The sequence below is a fragment of the Mercenaria mercenaria genome, chromosome 7 (genome assembly GCF_021730395.1).
Source record: "Mercenaria mercenaria strain notata chromosome 7, MADL_Memer_1, whole genome shotgun sequence".
Lineage (NCBI taxonomy): Eukaryota > Metazoa > Mollusca > Bivalvia > Venerida > Veneridae > Mercenaria > Mercenaria mercenaria.
In genome coordinates, this window is record NC_069367.1 from 87,621,172 (window position 1) to 87,648,587 (window position 27,416).

Here is a 27,416-nt window from a genome sequence, read left to right on the forward strand (position 1 = left end):
AAAAAAGCCTTGTGACCTCTCTAGAGGCCATACTTTTCATGGGATCTGTATGAAAGTTGGTCTGAATGTTCATCTTGCTGATATCTAGGTCAAGTTTGAAACTAGGTCAACTGCGGTCAAAAACTAGGTCAGTAGGTCTAAAATTATTAAAATCTTTTGACCTCTCTAGAGGCCATATTTTTCAATGGATCTTCATGAAAATTGACCTGAATATTCACCTTGATAATATCTAGGTCAATTTCAAAACTGGGTCACGTGCCATCAAAAACTAGGCCAGTAGGTATAAAAATAGAAAAACCTTGTGACCTCTCTAGAGGCCATATTTTTCATGAGATCTTCATGAAAATTAGTGAGAATGTTCACCTTGATGGTATCTAGGTAAAATTCAAAACAGAGTCACATACCTTCGAAAACTAGGTCAATAGGTCAAATAATAGAAAAACCTTGTGACCTCTCTAGAGACCATGTTTTTCAATGGATCTTCATGAAAATTGGTCAGAATTTTTATATTGATAATATCTAGGTCAAGTTCAAAACTGGGTCACATGAGCTCAAAAACTAGGTCACTATGTCAAATAATAGAAAAAACGATGTCATACTCAAAACTGGGTCATGTGGGAAGAGGTGAGCGATTCAGGACCATCATGGTCCTCTTGTTTATGTATTGTGATGCTGTTATGTTTAATAGACACATTATGTATTACTAACAGTCAGTAAACACATGTTGCTTTAAGCTAAGAATGTATGTAAAAAAGAAAACTGACTTTAAAGAAATAAACTTGTGTAATGTACCCATCATTTTATTTTTTAACTCACCTGAACTTTGTTCAGGATGAGCTATTAATATAGGTGGATACTCCGGCGTCCATTGTCCTGCATCATCATTGTCTAGCCCGCTTGCGGAAGCGAAGACATAGTTGTCCAAATGGCTGTTCGGTGTATGTGCGTGAGTGCGTGCGTCCGTCCGGATTTTGTTTGTCCGGACCATAACTTTGACATGCATGGAGCAATCTTGTTTATATTTGGGATGAATGTTAACCTCAGTGAGACGGAGTGTCTTGCGCAAACCCCAGGTCATCTCAAGGTCAGTCAACTTAGGTCAAGGTCAATCATAGCCTTGTCACATTTTCTCATGCATGGAGGATTTTGATGTAACGGCACATGTCACCATATACAATATGCACAAAATCTCCTAGTAAGTCAAGATCATAGAGGTCAAGGTAAAAGAATCACTTGTCGAGCTTTCTTCTTCATACATGGAGGAATTTTGATGTAACTTGGCACAAATGTTCACCACCATGAGATGGAGTGTCATGCGCAAGAACCAGATCCTTAGGTATAAGGTCAAGGTCACACTTAGAGGTCAAAGGTCAGATACAAGAAGGACTTTGTCCGTAGCATTTCATTTTCTTGCATAGAGGGATTTACTTGCCTTTGTTGTTACTACAAATAACTTATATTTTTACACTTTTTGCAGTCTTTTTTTATTTGGCATAAATGTTTTGGCATGAACCGCGCTTGAAGGATCTTTATCAAACTTGGTCTGTAGCATCATTATAATGTCCTGTCCCAAAGGATGGGTTATGATAAGAACTTAAAATGGCTGCCACTAAATATGCTTGTGAAGTAACACCATTTCATTAGTCATTACCTGTATATTTCAGAATTCACAAGGACATAGTGACAAGACGTCCGTAATGAACAAAAATAAATTATTACATCTATCTAAGACTTGCGCTGAAAAGATATTTGAGCGTTTAAAATGGAGGTATAGAAACCACTATTCTGCAATATATTTTAGTTTGTATTGCTTAAGGGTAAATGTCAGTTGCCTATATGTATATAGGGCAAACATTTTCCTACAGGCATAATTTCTTTAAACTTTGTGTACTGACAGAGAATCAAGTTTAAAACGGAAATATGTATCAAAAGTCATAGGTACCCAGGCTTGATATTGCATAATCTGCCCTTGAAAGTAGATTTTTTTTCAGTATTTTCTGACTTTCAAGGGCAGATAATTCATGACCAAGGCTAGGTTCCTATGGTTTGTTTTATTTCATATTTCTGTTTTTGATTTTATTCTCTGACAGTAAAAATGTTTAAAGAAGAAATTCTTTCTGATAGAAAACTTTTGCCCAATGTCAATATAGAGACTTTTGCAAATGGCCTTAACTATGAACATGACAAAATGATACTGCAAAGTCCTGGTCTTTTCCATAGACCGAACTTCTTTATACTTTGTATACTGACTGCAAATGAAGTCTGAAACAGAAATAAAAACTAAAATGCACATTCTCTTGCCTTGATCTTGAATTATCTGCCCTTGAAAATTGGATATTTTAGTATTTTCTATTTATCAAGGGCAGATAATTCAAGATCCAAGATTTTATAGGTCGTGTTATTTATTTCTTTGTGGGAAAAGAAACCCCTGAGAGGAATTTAAAAACGTAAGCGTTATTTTCAATAAAAAGCACCTATGATTTTTAGGCCCGTTTTTGCCTTGTCCGTCCGTACGTCACACTTCATTTCCGATCAATAACTGGAGAACTATTTGACCTAGAACCTTCAAACTTCATAGGGTGGCAGGACTTATGGAGTAAACGACCCCTATTGTTTTTGGTCACTCCGTCAAAGGTCAAGGTCACAGGGGCCTGGACATGGAAAACCATTTCCGATCAATAACTTGAGAACCACTTGACCCAGAATGTTGAAGCTTCATAGGATGATTGGTTATGCAGAGTAGATTACCCCTATTGATTTTGAGGGCACTCTATTAGAGGTCAAGGTCACAGGGGCCTGAACATGAAAAACCATTTCCGATCAATAACTTGAGAACCACTTGACCAAGAATGTTGAAACTATAGAATGATAGTAAGCCCATCACCCGATACTTTCCAACTTGCCGAGTGATACGTGCATAGAAGGTTCTTTTAGGAATAAGGTCAGTAATTCGGTCAAAAATGTGCTTCCGTAATGTAGTCTGAAATTATGGTGATTCAAGGGAAATAGTGACTCGATGTATATTATGCAAAACTGACAAAGTATGATGATGCTGGACTGAGACAAATTCTTCAACATGTAAATCGGACTCGACACCTGAAATTATGCTGCTTTCTCATCAACACAAGCTGACATTTAAACCTCAGTATAAGCAGACAGCTGATTAAAGCACAAGTTCAACTTCACGAGAAACAGTCCATGATAGTTACAGTAATGTTCAACTTGACGAGAAACAGTCCATGATAGTTACAGTAATGTTCAACTTCACGAGAAACAGTCCGTGATAGTACAGTAATGTTCAACTTGACGAACAGTCCGTGATATTACGTATGTTAACTGACGGAAACAGTCCATGATAGTACAGTGTCAACGACGAGAAACTCCATGATATTACGAAGTCAACTTACGAAACAGTCATGATTACGTAATGTCAATGACGAGAAACAGTCCATGATATTACAGAATGTTCAACTTCACGAGAAACAGTCCATGATAGTTACAGTAATGTATCGTCCGCTTCAACCTCGAAGCAAAAGCAAATTTTAGATTTCTGCTCTTGTATTGACAGCAAAATTTGCCCATTCTAGCATCAGCTTTAGAGCCAGTGATGATGTTGGAGAAACATTCAAACTTATGTTTTTGTCCGTAAGGAGATGGATTTTGTTCGAGTCGGACAACACTCTCCCACCTCATGTCAGATGAGTTATATATATAATTAAGACCTGCCTTCGCCAAAGTGTTGCTGTATGATGTGAGACACTCCATATCTATACATGTATTTCTCTTCAGTATGATCAAACTACTTAGAATCAGGTGAAGAAGCAATTTTAGGTATTTGTCCCCAATAGACATAATGTTCTGTTTTTATACTTTTAATGTTGGAGAACCATACAACGTCAAGTTCGTCAAAGGTTATCCTGACGTTAACAACTAAAGTACATATTTTAAACAGTATCAGATTATTTTCTAGTGGAGAACCACCATATTATCACTTGGAAATCCAAATCTATTCTTCCTCCTGACTGTCTATTTTTACCGAATCTCAGAATGGTATATTTTTCATTGACCAGTAAAACTGAAATCACAACAAAATAACCAGACTTTATGTAGAAAATAGGGTAACATAGCAACATGGCATTTAATGTCATCACCTCGCCATTTTGTCAAATCATAAAGTCTTACAGCTAAACAAATCAAGACAGCTTTACTTGACCTAATCACTTAAATTTGCACATTCTGACTGAACATAAGCTGTCATAATCTGTCATTAACATGTGTCTTTACTTGCTGACTTTTAAGAAGTTGAGAATTTCTTCTTATTTCAGTATTTTTTTTCTAGTTTTACATTTCCAACGGATTGATGTTTAGGTGTTCCAATAATCTAAAAACACAGAAGGTTTTAAAACACGTGTTGCTTGTGGTCATAGGCAAATTGGAGGTAATAACAATATTTCACAAACTTCTATTTGTAATGAATTTCACGAATGAAATGGAGTCGTTCTTTAATTAATAAATTTTTAGAAATAAATCTAGTGCCAAAATCTAACATGCATTAAGCACCCAATGAACATCAGTAAGTGTCAATGATCAGATAATAAAGTTTTGAACATATTTATTACATCATCATTCAAAATCGGATTGATCACATTTGAATAAAACAAAGTATTAGTTCGACATAATAACCTCGCTATACGAATCGGCAGATAACCAGTTTAATTCCTTGGCAAGACAAATTTCCTTGTCAATTTGAAATAATGTTCCTCATCCACTTGTTTTTCAGTAAGTCTATAGGAAAGTTGAATGATATTTTAGCGTTTTTCTCTCCGTTTGACTTCTCTTTCGAGTTATATGACCTTACATATGACCTTCGTTCATTCATTCATTCATTCATTCAATCATTCTTTCTAATATACCAGGCTTAGTGTAGTATATATAAATGCACCCCCACTCCCCCCAAAAAAAGGAAATAGACTCAAGGTTGTTATATTTTCTGGTCCTTTTTGGATGACGGAGTACGTTCAGTTTTACTTAAATAAAATTCCGCTTTAAGCCGACGCTAGGGGGCGCTGCGCATTTCATTACCTCTCATGAACAAACCAGGTCTATCCCAGAATGCTGTTGCTTGGTTGCGTTCTATGCTTACAGGGGATCTTATTAGAAATTTTATTATTTTTGACTGAACAATAGACGAAAGCTAGTTTTATAATCATATGTCTTGTTTACTTTCGTTGTTAACAAATGCGGCATTTAATATGCATCACCATTCAGAAGTTTCTATAAAGGAAATGTCTAGTTTTCGAATTGTTTTCATGTCAGACTTTGTTCTAAAGATGTCGTAGATTCAGATATATAGGTACTCTGTGTAACTTGGCACTGGCGATATTTTCGGACCGTTTCTTGATGTGTTATCGTACCTGCAAAAACAGAATAAAACACGGAACATTTAAGACAAACATACTTCAGATAAACCTAACATAAAGGTATTTGGAATTCAAAGGTTGTACAGTTTTAGACATTATATCTAAAGTTACTATTTTCCTACAAAAATTAACCGACAGACTTGGAAAGCAGCTCATCAATCATTATTACTGTATGGAATTTAAGTAATACATTCATGACCAAAGTACATGACAAAGACCTGATCTGCATAAATTCCATATACTGGAAAGAAATAAGTACTAAAAGTAGTGGTGAACTAAATCAGCTATTAAGTGACATGAACATGACAAGTTACCGTAGGTTAACGTAATTTTGTGAGATCTTGTTTATTAGCAAACTCAAACACAGTCGTACTTCCCCTTATCGGTACAGTGTTAAACGATATTCCTTCGCGAGGGTTGATTTATTAGTAGTGCGAGTACGAAACTAGTTTGTTTGTTTGTTTGTTTGTTTTGTTGGGTTAAACGTTGCACCGACATAATTATAGGTCATATGGCGACTTACGAGCTTTTGTTAGTGGAGGAAGACCCCAGGTGCATTATTTCATCACGGGCGGGTACCTGGTTAGAACTACCAACCTTTCGTAAGCCAGCTGAATTGCTTCCTCACATGAAGAATTCAATGCACAGTGTCAGGCTCGAACCTACATAGGTAAGGGGTAAGTGATTTGAAGTCAGCGATCTTTACCACCCGGCCACGGAGGTCCCCAAGCACGAAACTAGATGACTAGGTCAAATCTTAATAGAAGACCGTGTGGACACTTTAAAAGTATTTGTATCTGATGGAACTTAAACTTAGGCAGAATATTTGTCTTTACTATCTTTTATGTCAGGCTTGAAACTGTGTTATCTTGTATACAAAACTATGTCTCTATATCAAATCATACACTCAAGAGGTCCTCTAGATCAAATCATACACACTAGAGGCCCTCTAGATCAAATCATACACACAAGAGGCCCTCTAGATCAAATCATACACTCAAGAGGTACTCCAGATCAAATCATACACACAAGAGGCCCTCTAGATCAAATCATACACACAAGAGGCCCTCGAGATCAAATCATACACTCAAGAGGCCCTCTAGATCAAATCATACACTCAAGAGGCCCTCCAGATCAAATCATACACACAAGAGGCCCTCTAGATCAAATCATACACTCAAGAGGTACTCCAGATCAAATCATACACACAAGAGGCCCTCTAGTCAATATACACAAGAGGCCCTCTAGTCAAATCATACAACAAGAGGCCCTCGAGATCAAATCATACACTCAGAGGCCCTCTAGATCAATCATACACTCAAGAGGCCCTCCAGATCAAATCATACATTCAAGAAGCCATATTATCAACAGATATACATGACACCTCTTCAACATGTTTGTCTTTATGCCTACTGGTACTTTGTCTTTATGCCTATTGCTACTTTGTCTTATGCCTATTGGCACCTTGTCTTATGCCTACTGGCACTTTGTCTTTATGCCTACTGGCACTTTGTCTTTATGCCTATTGGGACTTTGTCTTTATGCCTACTGGTACTTTGTCTTATGCCTATTGGTACTTTGTCTTTATGCCTATTGGCATTTTGTCTTATGCCTACTTGCACTTTGTCTTTATGTGTACTGGCACTTTGTCTTTATGCCTATTGGGACTTTGTCTTTATGCCTACTGGCACTTTGTCTTTATGCCTATTGGGACTTTGTCTTTATGCCTACTGGCACTTTGTATTTATGCCTGCTGGCACTTTGTCTTTATGCCTATTGGCACTTTGTCTTTATGCCTATTTGGACTTTGTCTTTACACCTAGTCGTACTTTGTCTTTATGCCTATTGGTACTCTGTCTTGATGCCTACTGGCACTTTGTCTTTATGCCTATTTGGACTTTGTCATGATGCCCACTAGTATTTTGTCTTTATGCCTATTGGCACGTTGTCTTGATGCCTACTGGCACTTTGTCTATATGCCTATTTGTGCTTTGTGTATTGATGCCTACTGGCACTTTGTCTTTATGCCTATTTGGACTTTGTCTTGATGACTACTGGGTCTATGTCTTTATGCATATTGGGTTTTTTATGCGTATTGGGACTTTGTCTTTATGCCTACTGGCACTTTGTCTTGATACCTATTGTCACTTTGTCTTTATGCCTATTGGCACTTTGTTTTTATACCTAATGGTACTTTGTCTTTATGCCTACTGGTACTTTGTCTTCGTGCCAATTGGTACTTTGTCTTTATGCCTATATAGTACTTTGTCAAGGTGCCTACTGGCACTTTGTCTTTATGCTTATTTGGACTTTGTCGTGATGCCTATTGTTACTTTGTCTTTATGCCTATTGGCACTTTGCCTTTATACATATTGGCACTTTGTCTTTATGCCTATTTGGACATTGTCTTGATGCCTACAGGCACTTTGTCTTTATGCCTAGTTGGACTTTGTCTTGATGCCTACTGGTATTTCGTCTTTATGTATACTGGGACTTTGTCTGTATGCCTATTTGGACTTTGTCTTGATGCCTATTGGTACTTTGTCTTTATGCCTACTGGCACTTTGTCTTGATGCCTATTGGCACTTTGTCTTTATGCCTACTGGCACTTTGTCTTGATGCCTATTGGCACTTTGTCTTTATGCCTATTGACACTTTGTCTTGATGCCTACTGGCACTTTGTCCGTATGCCTATTTGGACTTTGTTTTGATGCCTACTGGTACTTTGTCTGTATGTTTATTTGGACTTTGTCTTGACGCCTACTGGTACTTTGTCTGTATGCCTATTGGTACTGTATTATGCCTATTTGGACGTTGTCTTGATGCCTATTGATACGTTGTCTTGATGCCTATTGGTATTTGTCTTTATGCCTATTGGCACTTTGTCTTGATGCCCACTGGCGCTTTGTCTTTATGCCTATTGGCACTTTGTCTTTATGCCTACTGGCACTTTGTCCTAAGGCCTATTGGCACTTTGTCCTTGTTTTCTATTTCATAGACAAAGTTATAAAATGTGTAATCTGGCCTCAACCTTTTAGTCACAACGTCAGTTCATACTGGTTTTCACGAAACATTGCTTGCCAATGTACTCTGATAAGCCAGTTAGGGTCAACATGGCCAATTTTTCTTTTTAACTTCCGCGTCGTATGTCCAAATATGTTACTGAATTAGGCTCAGGCCTATAAAACGACCATGATCGGCGGCCATAACTAAGTACAAACGTAGTTCATCCCAACAAGTTATTTTGACGTTACATGATTTTTAGAAATAAAACTCGAATGATGATATAATGTTTTTTATGATATAGCCACTGTCATGTTTTAACGAGCAATAACTTTAAAAAAAGGAGATAAAAGTTCATACGCTCGCGGACGTCGGTGTATTTCTCTTGTCCATCCGGCACTCCTCTTCCGTTATTGTCGCCATCTTTCTCTTCAGGAGATCTGACATCATCGTAGGTACGTGGTACCTTAATATGTGATGCACGTGACGAGGAACAACCCATTATAAAAGTCATTGAGCAAAACAGTAGTTTGAATCTGAAATTTAAATAAGACTACAATTGACACAGATATTTCACACGGAGAGTTGTACTATGTCACAGATATATAAACCCTGAATAACCTGGTTTGTTGGAACATCCTTTTGTTTATCAAAGCGATCATGTAGACTGGAAGCATAATCGCTGTGAAAACTATTATTAACAAATGATCGAGTCATAGCTGCCTAGGCCTGTTTTCAATGTAAACTATATCTGAGTCAGAAAATGTTCTTTGGAAATTATCTGTATACAAGAAATATAACAAAAACAATGTTTCTTGAAAAAAATTGCTTGCAATTAACTCACCAGGTAAATCCTTATCCAGTAAAACATCTTATTATATTACTGATTGTTGTGGTCGAGTATTATATCCATGATACTTAACTCATTTTTTCTGAGAGTTTTCGCTTTGATCAAAATAGAATATGTGTTTAAAGATTTATCTACTAATTAATCGTCGAGGTCAATTACTAAAGCAACTACTTCGGGGTCTTTGTGTGAAAATCAAATTGCTGTCATTAGGATATAAAAGCAATTGACAAATTTTACTGATGCTTATACTCATCTCATCTCATCTATGTAACAAAGAAAAAATAAAGGACCAAACTGTTCTACCTTGGGGACCAAACTGTACTGCCTTTAGGACCAATGCAACTGACTTTCTAATTTGATTGCCTATTATTGAAATGAACAGTTTGCTTTCTCCTCGATAGATAAGAAATGTTGTCTGTAAATCAAGCATAACCATGTCTAAACTCTGAACCGTGATGAATTAGACGACAAACCACTCGAAGGCCTGATTTTGTTTTGTTTTGATATACACCTCTAACATCTGGGTCTGTTACAACAGACATGACGCCCTGTTCTTTGCTGAGTTTGTAGATTAATGCAATCATCTACTTGGATAGATAATCATTGCGTAGCACAAGATGCTTGATCCAAACTTAGGAACCGAGTCCATTATACAAATTTTACAATGAAAGATGAAACACAATATTGATACATTTATTATTTTTTGAAAACACAGTTTCAGCGTTATAAAAATGTTTTATCATTCACTTGCATTTGTTCCCTGTTTTCCTTTTAAGACAGAAAATTCGTTGTGCATCTAACCTCGGGTAGCTGGACCTGCCAAGCACGCTGCATTCTCCTTATATTGGGGGTAAAAATGGTTTGTTTCCGGTATCCTGAACTACCCTAAATTTTTGGCCCGATCCTAAATGTTTTTATGGCCTTGGAGAAATCATGGTTAAAACAAGATGCCCTTAAAAGTAGGGATGAGTCTGTCGCTTCGTATATGCTACTACCGCGTTTTAAAATTAAACGATAATGTTTGTGTGAAGAAAGACGATATCTAAAATCGAACAGTCAGAAAGCAGAAAATTCACTACAGAATAATCATGAATTAAAATCACAGCAGATAGCGAAATGATAACTATATATAGCAGAACACTAAACAGTTATTAAAACTTATCACCGCAGAGTTTTGAAAAATAGCAGAATAGCAGAAAAAAATCACCAGCAGAATAGCAGAAAATCACTAGCAGAATAACTCCAGCAGAATAGCAGAAAATCACCAGCAGAATAGCAGAATAACGCCAGCAGAATATTATATTTCTCGGCAACTTTTATAAACATCAGCAGGGTTGTTTTGTAAAGCATAATCGAAAACAATATGCAATTCTCTTAAAATTGGTATTCCGCTTCTAAAAACAAGAACGGAATCAAATCACCTTAATGCATGAAATGTATGCAACATCTAAACGTTTTGTCTTTAATTTAAAAAAGAAACATTTTTTTTTGCACATTTTTATTCTAATGATAATCCATTGCTCGTGATATTCTATTTGACTTTAATGTATTTGTTAGATGATATCTTAAACATACAAAAGATATTAAGTCCTTTCATGAATGTAGAGTAGCTTTCACAATATTCTATATCGTTATTGATTATGCTATTTATGATTGCTTCTGGCTGGGAAATCCTCGATCACGAGAAAACTACTGTATAGCGCAGATTTCTAAATACAGAAAATTTTACACGGCGAAACTTGTTCAAGACTGTTATGTAGATTTAGAAATAAACTTACAATTTTTAAGTATCTGCATCAATTTCATAAATGTTTAATATCTTTCTGTTTGGCATAAAAATTCAACTTTTTTTTTTTGAAATCTGAAACGAAGACGTATATCTTCACACTGGCCATAGCTTTATCAGATCAAGTGGTTCCAACGTTGTTTGAGCGGTGAATTTTACGCCGATCAGATGGAGAAATATGGCCGATACTACAAATATCCGGAATTTAAGTACGAGTTAAAGGAATTTCTACCCGTTAAATAACGAGTCAAATGAAACCGATGGGTGCACCTGGAGCGCAAATGTGTCTATATTTTAGCACGTGTGTCTATTTAGCTGAGATTTGTGCCGTTTATGCAAACACTTCTGTACAGTCCGGCGGGGGAAGGAGATTTTTGACAGTTTTTGACAATATCGCCTCAAATTTAGTGTTTATCGGGAGCAAGTAACTGTTAAAACACTTTTTATGTAAAGGGCTACCTCTTAAAACAAAGCGTGTGCATTTTCATAGAATTATTCAGGGTTGTTTCTGAACAATCGGCCGAAAACCTAATACAGCGCCGTTTCGAGTGGGTCGCTATGCACGCAATCAAGTGGATACCGTTCTGTGTCTTACTTGCGAAGTCTTATCCGTCTTAAAACAGTCATTAAAGCCTAACAATGAATAAATTTAGTGAGTTTTATATCATTATAATGATCCCACCATTTCTAATATCTTGTACTAAATATATATAATACATTTTTATGCTCGCTTAACATTTAACATATTTTTGCATTGTCAAAAACATCAACAAAAAAACATAAAGCAAGGATGAACATCGAACAATATCATTAAGTAAATGATAGTAATAGTTTGTAAAAACAAGAACCAGTTCAAGGACATTTATCTCCTCCACGAATGGTATACTGAACAGCATGCCAAAAGCGGGTTGACTCTTTATGAGGATTGTTCAAATATGAATGCATCTGAGCACATAAAAATGTATCCTTGATAGATTTCAATGAAAATTTTATTTGGTCCCCTCGAAGTATTCACCTCCAACAGATTTGCAAAATTTCAGTCTTCTAATCCAATCCTTGAAGCCTTTCTCGTAGTATTTTCTAGGTATACTATGAAGACACTGGAATATTGCAGAACCGAGGTATTTGCGCTGCACAAAGTTTCGACCAGAAAGGTATTCTTGAGCCTAAGGAACAAAAAGAAGCCACACGGGGCAAGGTCAGGCGAATAAGGAGGGTGATGAAGGGAGCACAACAACCTTTTCCTGCTTCCGAAAGTCTTGTACAATAGACGCCTTGTGTGATGACGCATTTTCATGTAGCAATCTGACATTGGACAAACCAGTTGCGGGTCTTCGAGTTTTGAAATATTTCTTCAGTTTTCGAAAAACTTTAGTCTGGTTAAACTTCGAATTTACGGATTTGCCTTTAGGAACAGCAACCTGAATGGCAGGACCCAGTGTTGTGGAGAATATGGCATACATTACCTTCTTGACACTCATGGTCCGCTTTGCAATGCATGGTCTTTTGCTAGACTTTGCTGCCCATATTTTTTGTTCTGAATCTTTCGTTTGGGCTCGAAAAAGTGAACTCATGTCTCGTCACCAGTGACGACATTTGCGAAAGATCGTGCATTGTAATTTGGAAACTATTTAAGCAACAAGTTTGCGCATTGCACGCGTGCCTTTTTCTGCTTATCTGTCAACAGATGGGGAATCTTCCTCATTTTCAAATTACGTTTCAGAATTGTATGAGCTGCTGTTATGAGATGCCAATCATACTAGCTATTTGCCTAGCGGAGTATCTTGCATCAGTAGCAACTATTTCTTTCACTCTAGCAACCATCTTGGCAAACGTTGCTGTTTTCGGCCGACGGCCATGTGGTTCATCTTTTGTTGAAACTAACCCACATTTGAATTTCTTAAACCAACGTATAACTGTCGAAAAAGATATTTCATTATGCCCATAAACAGAACATATATCATCAAAAATGTCTTTACACCCTATGCCAAGAGTACAACGATTCTTAATATAGGACCGTACTTCAACGACGTACGCTGACCTTCTTCCAACCATTTTTGTATTAGTATACACGAGTAGCGAGGGATAGACACAGCTAAAGTGAACGGTTTTTAATGGGTGTGGTATCAATGTTTCTTGCATACCAGACGGGGATTTCCGGTATCTTTACCGGTGCTGGAAAAATCCATCTTACACCCCGGGGTGTAAGATGACTCTCGTGCTGTAAATGACGTATAACGAACTACATATATGTAGGAAATTTATGTAGTAATTTATATTTTATTTAAAAAACGGAATAAAAATTCAATACCTTGACAGTTCCAATTGGTTCCTGATAGTATATTTCTCGATTCAAATCACGTTATTTTATCAAAAATTTATAACGTTACGCTGCAACTGATAAAACAAAACCGGAACTAGACATTGTTGTTTGTTTTGAAACGTTATGACGTCTTTCCTGTTCACGGACGTTGGTTTCCCGCGCTTTGTTTAAATACACTGCCATAAGAAATAGTTCTAAAAAGAAAGCCGTTCGATTGATTTTATTTTTATTATTATTTCTGATATCGGTATGCAAGAAAAAGATTCTGTCACTGGTTATAGGTTCAGATGGAAATATCCGGCTCTCAGGTAGCTGTTTATGCGGTAACTCGGCAGGGAGCCTCGTTACCGCCTAAACAGTTACCTCGAGGCCGGATATTCCCATCTGCACCTACAACCAGTGAAAGAATCTTATAATAAATGTACAAATCAAATACAGACACCAATGAAAGAAAATAAACGGACTAGCAATACTAAGAGAGACGTGTTACAGTTGTACTATTTAACTGTCTCCAACAAAACTTTTTTTTTCATTGGTGTCTGTATTTCATTTGTATTTTCATTTTTAAAGGGCGGCCATAGAGTTTTATTACATCGTTTCTGTTTTCTGGAGGACAAATAAAATCTTGCCTTTTCCCTGGCCAATTTTAACGGTCTCTGTGATTTATCTCTCTGAAAATAAATGAACGTTTCACCAGGAATATGAATGAAAATATATACAAACAACTGATCAATACTTTTATCATGGACCAAACTTTATTTTATTTTGTATGAACAGCTTAAATGCACAACAAATCAGTAATGAAATCACAATGTATTGGTTTTAAGGGATTAAAAGTGACCAACTGTAACTATACTGATTTAAAGAGTCAACCCGATTTCGGCATGCTGTTCAGTTCCATTCGTGTAGGAGAAAAATATCCGTGAACTGGTTCTTGTTTTAACGAACTAATACTATTATTTACTTAATGATATTGTTCGATGTTCATCCTTGCTTTATGTTTATAAATGTGTTGATGTTTTTTGACAATGTCCGCAAAAATATGTGAAATGTTAAGTGAGCATAAAAATGTAAAAGTACAATATATTAGAAATGGCGGGATCATTATGATGATATAAAACTCTCCAAATTAATTTATTCATTGTTAGACTTTGAAAATAATGACTGTTTTTAAGACGAATAAGACTTCGCAAGTAAGACACAGAACGGTATCCACTTGATTGCGTTGCATAGCGACCCACTCGAAACGGCGTTGTATTAGGTTTTCGGCCGATTGTTCAGAAACAACCCTGAATAATTCTATGAAAATACACACGCTTTGTTTTAAGAGGTAGCCCTTTACATAAAAAGTGTTTTAACAGTTACTTGCTCCCGAAAAACACTAAATTTGAGGCGATATTGTCAAAAACTGTCAAAAATCTCCTTCCCCCGCCGGACTGTACATAAGTGTTTAAATAAACGGCACAAATCTCAGCTAAATAGACACATGTGCTAAAATATAGACACATTTGCGCTCCAGGTGCACCCATCGTTTTCATTTGATTCGTTATCTAACGGGTAGAAATTCCTTTAACTCGTACTTACAATTCCGGATATTTGTAGTATCGGCCATATTTCTCCATCTGATCGGCGTAAAATTCACCGCTCAAACAACGTTGGAACCACTTGATCTGATAAAGCTATGGCCAGTGTGATCTTAGAAAATAAGAAATACAATAGCGTCCTTGACAACCATTATGAAATACGAACACTTGACGCATAATCTGATATTTATGTCCTTGCTTTTGTAGAGCTTGTTTATAATGACAAAAAATTCTTTATGTACCGTCGTGAAATAATTTACCTGGCGAATCGATTTAGCAAGGTCTGCTTTTGAATATACTGGTAGACAACAACACAATGCAATCACTAGAGGTTGAACTTGGAACTGAAACGTGTGTACCCTTAAAAAGCTTCATTAGCATGCTAGGGTGCGGTGTTACCGTGTAACGTAATAACTGGCCATATAGATGTGTGCTAGAAGACGGACAAATCAAAACTATTTAAATTTTCACGCAGGTTAAAAGATACAGACTTTCATTATAATAATCCCGATTTGAGCTTTGATTTCGCTGCGACCCTGATCCAACATTTTACAGTTATAGCAAGTTGTTTTAAGGATGTACGAGCGTTTTTTTCCCAGGATATCCGCTATTTTGAAATATGTTTTTTTAATATGTCTTTCTCACAAAATTTATGCCGAAAATAAATGTTGTATCATCAAAATATGACCAATATTGCATCATTTAACAAAAAAGATTCTACCTGTTGCGAAAAAAAATCACACTTTTCCCTGGCACTACGGTAAAATCTACCATTGGGGTAAGGGTCGGTAATTTCAAATATCTATTTAAGTAGATCACGTTTGGTTCTGTTATTTTTCTGCTTGATATATATATATAATGATAAGCTATAACTGAAATAAAAGTTTTCATCATAGGTGATTAGGTATATTTTACACTGATATCGAAATTCTTAAAATCCTCCGTGGCAACTTGCATTTTGGATAAAAACCGAATAATTCGAGTGATATTTCATGACAATGGCTGCGTCCCCTGGTCGAAATATTCAAGATACATGTGCATGTTTAAATACTTAATTTAATTAATGATTAATTGTAGAATGTTAATTAGTATAACACTTTGAACATGATATAAAATATGATATTTATCATTTAAACACAGGTTAACACTTCTTGAGCGTTCCCCTTTAAATGCGTTTTCAGTCAAAACAAAGACTGGACTTTCCAAACGCAAGTGAACTTAATGATTTGTTAGAAATCATTTTGCCAAAATTAACTGAGGTAAGCCTGACTATTGCAAGAACACTGGTATCGCTGAAAGGAACATTGCATTTCTATCATTTTTGTAATGTTAAATTGTTATAGTTTTATCGCAGCAGAGCCTTGGGTGGATAAACTTTACTCCGGTTTACCTGGTAAACTTATATTTTCAGAAAGACAGTTACCTAATATTCTCTATCTATCATCACTTCTCTTACCATAACATTATTTCCCCATTCCACTTTTCAGGACACACGGTAGAAACACGAGTGTAACTCTGTGTCACCTGTGTATGACATATAAAAAGGAACAAATAAAAGAGTTGTATTGAGATTCAATTTCATATTTAGTATTATTTTAGATTGATGAAAGCTATATTTTTGCCAAACGAGGAATACGATTATTGAGTAACCTTGATACCTCACCTTAATTCAGACTTCCAGGTAAACATCCCATATTTAGCCAGCTACAATATCCTAGTAATTTTAACAATCCATATCTTTAAAATCACGACAACGTTAGAAAAGAGTAAGTTGTGCTTTCTTCAAGAATCGATATGGAACAGCATTAATATTATTCTTTGCAGTATATCACCATAGAAACTATTTGATTGGAGTAAGAGTTTGTCACGACGCATTATATTTACATCCATAACTGTAGTGTGAATTATTGATGTTTTATATTTAATTGAAGTAATAATGATTGTGTTAATGTCACGCTTTTGTTAGATATATTTAGCGATAAAAGCAATTATTTATCTTTTACACATGCAGTGCAGTGTTATAGATATTCGCACGCACGCGGTATTTCCGTTAAAGCTACTGTGGGTAGGAACTGGCTGTTAACTGCGTAATTAAACAGATGTTGAAAAGATTTGACAAAATGAAATGGTTTCAAATGCTACATAAAAATTAAGGCATGATAAATACAATTATTAAATCTGTGTCGCTTTAGCATTTTATGTGAGTGAAAATGTACCGAATAATTTGAGACATTCTTTTTATAAGTTAGAGTTTCAAAGAAATAAATATTGCATATACACGCTTTGATTTAGCTATTAAAATGTCAGTGAGACTAATGCCGTTGAAAAAAAATTATGAGTTGTGCGTATGTATAAAGCACAGTCAAGATAGAACCTTATGCAACTAAACTGCATGATAGTAAATGGACCATAGCATTCCACCTCGCAAAAATACATCAGGATGTTCAAAATTCACGTACGAATAAATTCTATAATTACTTTATATAATAATTATTAGTCACCTCACTATTAATGATTGGTAAGTGACCCTCTCCATGGAAATATGTGGGGTCTGTACCATAAATGGAGGGCGAGGCGTTAACCGAGTTCCCATATTTATCATGATGACCCCACATATGTCTTGATCTTGAAGAAACAGGACTCGTTACCACAGGATGTAAAATGTGTAAATATAAACTTATCGGATAGAATAGACCTTTTAGAAGCTGATCTGCAGCAGAAGATAACAACTAAATTGATGGAAAAAATGGCACAAGGTATTGATAAACGAGTAAACTCTGAATTGAAAGGTGTTAATAAAGATTTAGATGAACGCATTGACACAATTAGGACAGACATAAATTGTGGGCTGGAGACAATGAGTGGAAAAATTAATTCCCTCAGTGATGTCATACAAACTGAGCAACCAGATGTGAAATCATTGAATCTAGTGTTAAGAAAACTTCCAGAAAGTGTGAATGAAAATCTAGAGGAAAAGATTAATATGATCATCAGAGATCATATGAAGCTGAATGATATATCGGTTTCAAAAGTTAAACGTATACCATATACAAACAAACTCTCTCCCACCCCGGGCATTGTAATTGCAAGTTTTGCGAATAAAGAACATCAATCAGAGGTACTTGGTGCTAAAAAGAACTTTTGTAATTCTATTTACAATGATGTATTTGTACATGAGGACTAAACCAGGGAGAAATGGCTAGCAGCTAGCAATCTACGGACAGTGGTCAATGCAGTTAACAGATAGGAAAAGCTTTCCATTCGAGGAAATCGTGTCTTTACAAATAAGCGACATCAATTCGGTAATAACCAGGGAAGTGGTACCAATAATAATGGTGCAAATTATACTGTCCATACCAATAATGGTTTCCGTAATCAATATAGACAGGGTGGACAACATCAAGGACACCATAGAGATCAAGGTCAAGGTCAGCGTAGGGGTCGTGGTCAAGGTTGGCGATTCAACGGAGGGGGAAATCGGGGAAATGGTTGCAGAGGAGGACAACAATATATTCGCATCGGGTTTTGGAATGTGAATGGATTCATTACAACCATTGACAGTGATAATTTTATTTCAAGACAAGAATGTATTAACTATATTTATTTTGACATTTTAGGCATAAGCGAAACTCACTTAACAGGTCAAAATGTGACTAAATATACCAGGATACTTATTGTTTATAAATAATAGAAAACAAATACATGTTTCAGCTGGATTTTACTTTAAAAATACGCATAATTCCATTTTAATGCGAAATCAGGTTCAGGGAGCATCGATTTTCTAGTGAGAAAATGTCTAAGTGACATATATTTTATCAATATAATGGATAACAATTATGATGGTATTCTATGGCTTGAATTTACTGATAAATGCTCTGGTTATTCATTTTATTCTTGTGTATGTTATTTACCACCAAACAAGTCTCCTAGACATGTGGATGCTTGTGAATTTTAATATTGTTGGCATAGATGAGTTGCCTAAGAGGGATGTTGTAGATTTTATCTCTAATAGTTTTGGCGAGGAACTCATTGAATTTTAATAGATAGAAATATGTGCGTTCTTAATGGCAGACACTTTATTAAAAAAGATTTTACGTCCATATCTGTGAAAGGCTGTGCCGTAGTTGATTATTGCTTAGTACATCATGATAGTCTTTATCTGTTTAAAGAATTTGAGCCGCACAATGAGAAAGCCAACATAGTACGTTTGCGACCAGCATGGATCCAGACCAGCCTGCGCATGCGCGCAGTCTGGTCAGGATCTATGCTGTTCGCTTTCAAAGCATATTGCAGTTAGAGAAACCGTTAGCGAACAGCATGGATCCAGACCATGCTGGATCCATGCTGGTAGCAAACGCACTATGTTGGTTTTTTCATGGCGCGGCTCATTTAACATAATCAGAAGCAATGAACTACTGAACGAGCTGAATCGTAGTAATGGATTTATACCATCGTCTATACCGGACCACTCAATTTTATCTTGGAAGTTTGATATATCTGGTCATATGAACACTTTTATAGGTGAGGCTGGTTCTGATTCAACTCGTTCGGATTACAGTGCAGCTTATTATGAGAAATTCGATCTTAAATCTATTCTTCAAGATTTTTTTGCAGTCTGATTATGTTGTTAGCCTGCTTCATGACAAAGTGTATAAGTTAGAACAGTGTCTATGACTACAGTCCGATGTTGATATTGCATACACTGATATTTGTACAATTTTAGAAAATGAGATGGATGATAAGTTAGATCATAAACAAGTAATTTTACTATCTGATATCAATAATAAGAAAAGACGAGCTAGCAAACCCTGGTGGAATGAGCACCTGTCTGATCCTTGGAATTCTCAAGGTCAGGCCGAACGCAATTGGTTAAAATGTAACAATACGTCTGCTAAGAAACATCTAAAAACAGTATTTATTGGTGCAAGACACACTTTTTACTAGGAAGTTCGAAAATGTATGAGAGCACACTGGGTTTTCTTTCAAGCAGATTTGCTGTCTGAATGTGTAAATAACTCGGATGAATTTTGGAAAGATAGGTGTTGCTCAGTCAAAATAGAAAATCATACCCGATCAGGATGGTTCAGTATCTAACAATATTGATACTGTTCTAGACAAATAGAAACATGCAATATAGTACTTTGTTTTTTAAAAGAAATACAGTCAGTCTGATGTAGATGACAGTAATTTAAGATATAGCTGTGATGTACTCAATGATTATATATCATTGCTTGAAGTTAAGAAGGCAATAATGAAAGCCAAACTCTGTAAAGCCTATGGTGCTGATTCTATTTCGGTTGATATCTTGAAAAGCGACAGTTGTGTTTCTTTTTTTTTTGCAAATTCTTTTAAATGTCTGTTTTGATACTGGTGTAGTGCCCTCAGATTGGGTAAGTTGATTATAAGTCATATTCCAAAGTCTGGTACAACCGATCCCCGTGAACCATTATCATACAGGTATGTTGCTTTTTAATGCGCAATGTATAAACTATATTGTTCAATTTTAAATGAAAGATTATCTCTGTGGGCAGAAAATAATAATATAATTGTTGACGAGCAAAATGGTTTCAGAAAACAAAGAAGTACCATTGACCATTTATCATCGCTTACAAATATTATTGAAACTAGAAAGAAACTGAAGTGTTCAACATTTTGTGCTTTCATATGATTTAATTGACTGGAGTGTTTTATGGAAAAATCTGAAGAGTTCTAAAGTTGAACTTGATGGAAAAATCATTGTTGCTTTGAAGTCTTTATACAGTAATAATCATCTTGTTCAACAAATTTACTCAACTTCTTAAGCTCTTTTCTGTTTTCTGAATTAAATAATTGGTCAAACTTCAATGTATTATGATTTTTAAAATAATATGACTTTATGTATATTTTTCGTGTTTCATTGAAACGTTCGCATTCTAGTATATAGTGATATTCGTCACCTATGCTATTGTTGCATAGAGAACAGATTCTCTCAAACAAGACTAATTTCAAATTAAATCCATCTGAAAATAATAAACTGTCCTTTTTATTTACTGTACTGATGTTAATCCCGAACGAAAATGAGTGTTTTTACTGTAAGACTTTTATTTCTAAGCGAAATATGAAACATTTGGTTCGGATTATCAAAATAAAAGCTTAACCTTTGCTTAAAATTTAAGACGTAATTCTACATTATATTCAAGTAAGAAACTCACCAGTTGAGAGTGAAAGGATATATAAAAGTGGATCTTTTTAAGCGTTGATGATAAATTCGAACACTTATGTCATTTAACAAAATTCCTTGGTATAATTAATTGATAATTGCAAACTTCCTAAAAGCTGCTAACGTCATTCCTGATCAAGTAATGAAAAGTTAACAAATGTCAGGCCTTCATGTTTCGACAGTGAGCATGCGCAAAAAAACACCCTCTTCCCCAGTAATTTTGGATAAATATTTTTTTACACAAATTTACATAAGTCATTTATTTATACAGAATATTTACCAATTTTGTTTTTGTTTACACCAGTTGTTGCTGTAATTGGAAACTATTAGATGGTGTGTTCAATTTTATAAATAACCGATTGCAATCGAATATTTCCAAGGTGTTCGACTTTATCATCTGTCCGGGTTTATCATCAGTACCAGTAGCTGGAATGTTTTTGCCAAAACGAAGCGTAAAGCTAGAAGTGCTTATTTTGATAAAGAAACCTGTAAATTATCTAATATGGGTCGACATTCGCCAAGAAAAGTTTGGAGTTATATTAAAAAATTCAAAAGTAAAAGAAAGAATGTAAATACTGATGTCGACATTGAAAATTTAAAGAACCATTTTTGCTAACTTGTCTACATCTGCAGATAATCAGTTTGATGCAGATACGTTCACTCAGTCTCGAGATGAAACACTATATATCGACCAGTTGGATCTGTCTTTTACAGTTGATGAAAATTGTAAAACTATTTCTTATTTAAAGAAACACAAAAGCTGTGACTTGGATAACAATGTGGCAGATTGTTTTATTGCAAAGCAATTCCTAAGTCCTTACTTACGTACAATTTTTAATAAAATATACGATACAGGTATATATCCGGAGGCATGGACTAAAGGTGCCATTGTTCCCATTTACAAAAAAGGAGATACGCATAATCCTGCTAATTATAGAGGAATTACTCTAGTTTATGTTATGTCGAAAATACTTTCATTAATGTTAAGAAATAGGATAAATAAATGGTGTGAATCAGAAAATGTATTAAGCGACGCTCAGTTTGGTTTTCGGGATGGTTGTTCCACATCTGATGCCATATTCTTACTACATTCTATTATTCAAAAAGTATTAGCTAATCAGTCTAAACTATGGTGTATATTTATTGACTACGAAAAGGCTTTTGATACTGTGATTAGAGATGCGTTATGGGTGAAATTAGTAAGATCTGGAATTAGCTGTAAAATGTAAACTATGATTAAAGCGATTTATAGTAATGTTAAATCTTGTGTAAAAATAAGTGCAGATATGTCTATGTCACAATGTCTTAACGTAACTCTTAGTGTAAAACAGGGAGAGCCGTTATCTCCCTTGTTATTTAGCCTTTTTATCAATGATACTGTAAAACACATTAGTTTTGACACGACACATTAAAGGAGAATGACCTTCGTCTACTTTCTATGTATGTAATCTTTATGCTGACGATATTGTTCTATTTACTACGGATCCTTCTAGTTTACAAGAACAGTTAGATAATTTGTATCAATATTCTGTTAAATGGGGACTTAAAATAAGTATCAGTAAGACTAAACTTTGTATTCGAGAAATGAAAGCAGGTAAACAATATTGATATATGTATAAACGGTGAAAAAGTTGAACGAGTCGATAGATTTACATATTTGGGAGTAAAATTTACATATACTGGTAACATGGCTAGTACCGTAACAGCATTGTCAGACCAAGCTTTTAAAGCGTACCATAATCTTTTGGCGTTGTTTGACAGAGTACGTTTAGATATTAAAACAAAATTGTACCTATTTCACTTATGGTAGTACCAATTATACTGTACGGAGCAGAAGTTTGGGGGGGGGGGGGGGGGGGGGGGGGGGATATGATTATAAGGAAGTAGATAAATTACATATTAGATTCTGTAAGCATATATTAGGCTTACGAAAAAACACACCAAACAAAGCAGTTTACGGTGAACTTGGTAGATTTCCACTGTCTGCTTAGCTAAGGAAAGAGCAATTAAATTCTGGTTAAAAGTAAAAAAGAATGCTAGTACATCTATTAACACTATGTACACTGAACAATGTAACAACACGGATAGAAAAAGTTGGGGATATTGTATGAACTCTTTGTTAGAAAATTTAGGATATTCATACCTTTTAAGCTTTTAACTGGTTTTGATGAAAATATTAATTACTTCAATAATTCAAAAAAAAAACAACAAAACAACAACAACAACAAAGAAAAAAAAAACGTCTACGAGATCAGTACATACAAAAGTGGCATGTATCTATAAGTAGTAAGCAAAAACTTGACTATTATGTGAAATACAAAACTGAATTTTGTAGATGTTTGAAAAAATGATACATTACGTGAACACTTTACCTGCTTTAGGTTAAGTTCTCATACACTTGAAATTGAATCTGGTAGATATAATAATACCAGGAGAGAAAATCGATTATGTAAATGTTGCAATCTACATAATATCGAATCAGAGTATCATTTTCTCATGTGCTGTACATTGTATTTTGACATGCGTCGTATGTATCTTGGGTCAGTGTCCTGGCCAAATATCCAAATATTTGTTAATTTAATGTCTACATATAAGAAAGGTCTTTTGTTGAGAATTTCTAAATATCTGAAAGAAGCTTTTATTAAGCGTTCTGATACCCTAAGAGATTTGACTGTTTCTTAATATGCATTTGTATATATTTTGAGTTGTCATATTTATGATTGTGCTATATATGTTATATATGTCTTGGCCATATTCACTTTGATATTTGTTAGATGGCCAAAGGCAATTGTATTTGCCGATTTGCCAATAAAACTGAACATTAATAGGTATATTATGGTAAAGGCCAAATTCAATTGGGCACTTGTGATTTCTTGTTCGAAATAATGTTAGAATTTTACAATAATAGTTTGGAATTTTTGTGAAGTATTTGTTCATCTGTACATCATGTTTAATTCTTTTATACATAAAGTTTATAGAGTTATTGACAGTGGAGTTCCAGGTTTGGAAAAATTGATCTTTAATGTTTATCTTGAAAGCTAGTCTAAGAGAAAACCATTTGAGATTGAAAATGTTCGGATTTAACCATACATTGTTAAATCCATTAGTTTCCAATAAACTTTGGATAAAGTCTAGCCATTTTGATTTCATTTTTCTTTGCCTTCTAAGGACCATTAGGAGTTTGTATACTTTTGTGGTTAATTTATTATTATTATTATTATTATTATTATTACTATTATTCAGTCTACACTAGTAAGAAACCATTCTTATCTTTGCTTCTTCTGTTAGTGGCAATATTCCTAGTTAACTATATATCATATAAGATTGTGTGTTTTTTTTTTAATTTAGAATATGTTTTAAAAAAAATTAACTGCACCCTTTCTAAGTTATTTATGTTACTGAAACTACCATATAGCAAGATGGGTTTAATTGTCTTATTAAATATTTCTTTTTGGATATCAAATATAAGGTCTAAGTGTCTTATCTTTTTTAATAACATAAACATTGCTTTAGTTGCTTGTTGAGCTATATGATCTTTAGTTTTTTTTATAGCTGCATGTTTTCGAAAGGTAGAGTCCTAAGTATTTATATTCATTTACTATTTCTCTTTCTTCACTTTTATAGGTCAAGTTTGGCATATTGTTTCTAAGTCTTGATCCAAAAATTAACACTTTAGTTTTAGATATATTAACTGTTAATTTCCATTTTGTACAATATTGCTCGCATATGTTTAATTCATTTTTTAAACTTATTTTGTGTATCACTTATCAGGACTGTGTCGTCAGCATAAAGTATTACAAATATTTTCAAATATGTAATTAAGTCTTGGTCAGAAAAGCGACATGTGACTCCATGTGCATTGTGTTCTGTTAAATATTTCTTTTTGGATATCAAATATAAGGTCTAAGTGTCTTATCTTTTTTAATAACATAAACATTGCTTTAGTTGCTTGTTGAGCTATATGATCTTTAGTTTTTTTATAGCTGCATGTTTTCGAAAGGTAGAGTCCTAAGTATTTATATTCATTTACTATTTCTCTATTTTTCCACTTTTATAGGTCAAGTTTGGCATATTGTTTCTAAGTCTTGATCCAAAAATTAACACTTTAGTTTTAGATATATTAACTGTTAATTTCCATTTTGTACAATATTGCTCGCATATGTTTAATTCATTTTTTAAAATTATTTTGTGTATCACTTATCAGGACTGTGTCGTCAGCATAAAGTATTACAAATATTTTCAAATATGTAATTAAGCCTTGGTCAGAAAAGCGACATGTGACTGCATGTGCATTGTGTTCTGTTAGAAAAGCTTCAGGGCCATTTAAGTAGAGGGAACATAGTATCGGAGACAAATTTTTCCCTTGTCTGACTCCAATCAAACTTGGAAAATATTCAAAAATTCCTTGGGATGTCTTGATACAAGATTTGATATTTTCATACATACTTCTGACTTTTCTTAAAAATTTACCATTAAAGTTATATTTTATCAGTTTGGTCAACAGACCTTGGCGCAAGTTAGTGTCAAACGCTGTTTAAAATCAATAAAAGCACACAAAATTTTCCTTTTTGGGGGTTCTTAGGATATCAATTAGACTTTGAAATATAAATAAATTGTCTGTAGTTGAATGATCTTTCCTAATTCCTGCCTTATTGCGATTATAAAAAAGGGTCAGGGTGTTCATATTTAGAGCCAACTGGGGGTATATAAACATTGCCAATATGTATTTTGGTGACTTTGTTTTCAATTAAGCATGTCAATTTTAACCAGTGTACAAGTTTATGTGTGATTTGTAAACATTCTATAGAAGGTTTTAGTTTAGTTCCACCTGATCTATTTTTGGAAATTTCCTCTCTGTTTGGCATATATAGTTTATACCCAGCAATATCTATAGTATCTATATCATCAAGTTTGGTTTCTTGTACAGCTAAAATATCATATTTGTGGACTAAATGATTAAATTCTGGTGTTGACAATTTTTATTTTAAACCACAGACATTTATTTTATTGGTGACGAGAAACTAAAAGGCAGCGAGCCCAAAACTGCATTTTATTTCAAATTAACCATACTATTCTTTGAAACCAAAACCTACGGGGTGAGAATTTGCAATTTAGAGCTCGCTACTTTTATAAGATAATAGATGTAAACCATAACTTATCTAAATTAAGATAATTGAATTAAAAGCAAGTCAAGATTCAGTGGGATAAGGCCATGACTTTATTATTAAAAGTATATTATTTTCAAGTATGTATAAATTTTAATACACAAAATGTTATACTGAATAGAAAACAAAATAATAACATGTCTGAGAAAGAAGTATCGCCAGCTAAAATGCCAAGCGATATAATATATCCGCAAAGTGGCAGCAGTATATAAATAAGCCAAGTTGACCTGGCGAATGGCAGAGAGTCAAAATTCATTGCAAAAGAGAAAGCAAGGCGAAACAGCACAGAACTATATCTTGAAACGGTTTCCTATCAACTTTAAATATTGCCGTATGATGATAGCCTGGCAAATTTACAAACATATGACACATACCGAAATGCACTTTAGTGTGTTGAGGGCCACTACATATTTTATGAAAATAAAATAGATCCAAATAAGTGATAGGGTAAAAGAACTTTTCATTCAAATACTGCTTTCAAGTTTCCCGACATAACTGATTTAATAGCTTCTTTGATTGATAAATTAAAAATGTCAAGACCTATATAAGATAAGTGAATACCATCAGATCTAAATAAACCAGACGTATCTGCAGTGGTCTGAAAATGCTTGGTCCAACAACCACCTAATCTAAACACTTGTAAAGCAGCAGCACGGTTTTCTCTTTTCCTACAGTCTTCAAGTCTTCCAACATATATATTTGAAAGCCAGTTTAATCTAGGCAATATGTTTGACCAAATTAAAAAAGTTGTTGGACCAGCTAGCTTGCATATTTCAAACAGATAATCTCTTACTTGTTTTGTCAAGAAACCTTTTGGTATCTTACCAAGTGAGTTGCCGCCGCAGTGGATGACTATAGCATCTGGTTTGTATGTACAGTCCTGAAACTTTCTCGAGACTGAAGGAAGTACTTCTGGCCACGTTATCCCTCTTCTCGTGAACCACGAGATTTTGCAGTCTTTAAGGCCAAAGGAGACTGTAAATCTGTAAGCAGCTCTTTTATTTGCCCTGTGCAATATAGATGAGCCAACAATCCAGATAACATATTCAGGTAGGAAGTTAAGCTCTTCATGACCACCATTGGCCGT

At 34.7% G+C, this 27,416-nt stretch overlaps 1 protein-coding gene across 1 annotated transcript; it reads right to left on the reverse strand.

Annotated features, from left to right (window-relative positions):
* Nucleotides 1–3,997: 3,997 nt before the first annotated feature.
* Nucleotides 3,998–16,901, reverse strand: LOC123553730 (uncharacterized). Its single transcript, XM_045343328.2, has 3 exons — nucleotides 16,629–16,901; nucleotides 8,784–8,959; nucleotides 3,998–5,414 (listed from the first exon to the last, which is right to left on the reverse strand). The coding sequence occupies exons 1-3, from the start codon at nucleotides 16,652–16,654 to the stop codon at nucleotides 5,308–5,310; spliced, it is 309 nt and encodes a 102-aa protein (XP_045199263.1). The 5' UTR covers nucleotides 16,655–16,901; the 3' UTR covers nucleotides 3,998–5,307.
* Nucleotides 16,902–27,416: the final 10,515 nt, after the last annotated feature.

Bases quoted from the DNA above. Each gene is read 5' to 3' on its own strand.
- LOC123553730 (XM_045343328.2), bottom strand. From the start codon at position 16,654: ATGTTTACCTGGAAGTCTGAATTAAG. The intron at 8,960-16,628 runs GTGAGGTATCAA...TTTAAATTTCAG, and splicing joins ACCTGGAAGTCTGAATTAAG to ATTCAAACTACTGTTTTGCT. The intron at 5,415-8,783 runs GTATGAACTTTT...CTGTTTTTGCAG, and splicing joins ATACACCGACGTCCGCGAGC to GTACGATAACACATCAAGAA.